Source organism: Propithecus coquereli, unplaced genomic scaffold (assembly GCF_000956105.1).
Source record: "Propithecus coquereli isolate 6110/MARCELLA unplaced genomic scaffold, Pcoq_1.0 Scaffold168, whole genome shotgun sequence".
Classification (NCBI taxonomy): domain Eukaryota; kingdom Metazoa; phylum Chordata; class Mammalia; order Primates; family Indriidae; genus Propithecus; species Propithecus coquereli.
In genome coordinates this window covers 720801-723121 of record NW_012141413.1, presented here as the reverse complement: position 1 = coordinate 723121, position 2321 = coordinate 720801, and the positions used below count along the sequence as shown (strand labels likewise).

Below are 2321 nucleotides of genomic sequence, written 5' to 3'. Positions count from 1 at the left end.
ATGATGGGCTTGGAGACGGTTATTTTTTCCACATGTTTTATAAAATTTAACCCCATGAATAAGTACTACTGTATTTTTATAATAAGGAATAACAATACAAAACTCAAAATTTGCCTCCCTACTAATATACAGGTTCTATATTTATATAAAGTTAGACTACAGATTATGTCAAATAATACAACAAATGAGTAATCTAATACCCAGAAAGTTAAGTAGCTTCTAGCTAAAAATCAAGGATTAGTTGGGATTCCCAAACTAGTGATCTTTCCTTCAACATATTACTTTCTCACATGCACACGTAGACTTAAGTTTTTTTCAAATTTTTCTAGGAGAAATGTCACAGAGAGTAATTTAAAACAATAATGAAATTACTTTGGTGGTTTTCTTAGGTTTTAATATCAGTATTAATAAAAATAAGGAAACTATCAATATGGCCTTTTTAATCCAGCAAATAAAGTTTTCTTTCTCAAGGGGGTTATTAATACTTGCTCATGAATATTGTATCAAGTACAAGCAGGGAAAGCATATTTAAAGAAAATTCTATCAACTGGTATAGAAATTATCAACAAAGATTACTTCTAAGTATATTCTAGCTCATGTAAGTATTTCTGTTAGCTAGCTCTGTGTGCATAGCAAATAATGGGAGAGGATGAGGTATTTTGCTAAGTATACAGCATATAAAATATTTCTTCCCCTTCTAGCCTCCCATCACTTATTTCCAGTGCTAGGTTTAAACGAAAGCAAATGAGTAACACTTACACGTCACAAGCTGAGCAGTGATGCGCCCGATCAGGTTTAATCAACTGACATTTTTCACAATATCTGATAGCTGTATGAAAGAAGTAAAAGGAAGATCTTGAAGGATGTACAAGCTTAACTAATTTGACTATAAAACTGGCCTTTATTTTTCTAATAAACAACTTTGGGTAATTGATGATAATTTTAAAATAATACCAAAATGTACTGGAGAGCTTCTCAAATCAAAACGCAAAGAAATAGAACATCAGAAATGTCATTTGCCAAACAATTTTTAGATGAAAAGTAGATCCAAAGCAAATAAATGACTTATACAAGGTCAAACACCAAGATGAGTAGCAGAACTAGACCAGAACTTAGATTTACTAAGTCCTAAATCCAATGTTTTTTTCTATTATATCACAGCGCCTATACTAACATCAAAATTTATCTTTAGGGGAGGGAGAAAAAAAAAATTTATCTTTATACTTTAAGACATTCTATGGGATTTTGTGTGTGGAATTCTGAAATGCCTTTATTTAAAAACAAAACAAAAAACCACACCTTTTATCTGCCATCCCTACCCTGGAAAAACAGCGAAATTGAGAATGCATTTTTTAAAAAAAACCTCTGAATTGTTTCCCACTAAATTCTAATGTATGGTACTGTTGCCTAATACACACTTTCATTTGTTCAAAAGACACTGACCACCTACTAAGTGTCAGATATTGTTCTAGGCAAAAATCCCTGTTTTCATGGAACTTTCATTCTACTGGAGGAGCTGGGGAGTAATAAAAAGTTAACAAAATAAATAGTACATTAGACAGTGGTGGCAAGATAGCAGGGAAGTGGAATTGGGCATTGTAATTTTAGAAACATATGAGAAAACTGCTATAGAAAGAAATGAGTTAGTCAGATATCCCAAGATAGCTATATAGCTATCTGGGAAAATCAGGATTCTAATCAGAGGAAACAGACCTGAGGTTAGGACATGGTTAGCTTGTTCAAGGAATAGTGAGGAATAGAGATGTTCATTACAGCATTGTTCTTACTAAAACACTAGGAATAACTTGAATTATGAAAACAGTTAAGCATTTTATGGTATATTCAACACAGTGAAATACTATGGAGACTTTAACAAGAATTTTTCATACAAAATACACTTATAGTCTGTTAAAGAAAAGACAGCAGACCCAAAATGGAGTCACTCATGCCAAGGGTCTATATCACCAAACTGAACCTAAGTTGTTTACTTGTAAGAGCTGACTTTCTGAGAGATCAGGAGAAAGATGATACCCAAATCCCATTAAGCCAACAAAGCCAACAAAGCCAATAAAGCCAATAAAGCCCACATCCTCTGTTCAACTCGTCAGAGCTCCTTTCTGTTTTGCAGACTGGATGCTGCTTGGTTCACGAATCATTAATAAAAGTCAATTAGGCCAGCCAAGGTCACTCACACCTGTAATCCTAGCACTCGGGAGGCTGAGGCAAGAGGATAGCTTGAGGTCAGAAATTCAAGACCAGCCTGAGCAAGAGCGAGACCCCATCTCTACAAAAAATAGAAAAATTAGCCAGGTGTGGTGGCA

General features: G+C 34.1%; 1 protein-coding gene across 1 annotated transcript in view; it reads right to left on the bottom strand.

Annotated features, from left to right (window-relative positions):
* Positions 1 to 2321, bottom strand: part of ZDHHC20 (zinc finger, DHHC-type containing 20) — a 92589-nt gene that overhangs the window by 28072 nt on the left and 62196 nt on the right. The window contains exon 7 of the mRNA XM_012641665.1: positions 1171 to 1186. Within this exon, the coding sequence (XP_012497119.1) occupies positions 1171 to 1186 (16 nt within the window). The remainder of the gene's footprint in view (positions 1 to 1170; positions 1187 to 2321) is intronic.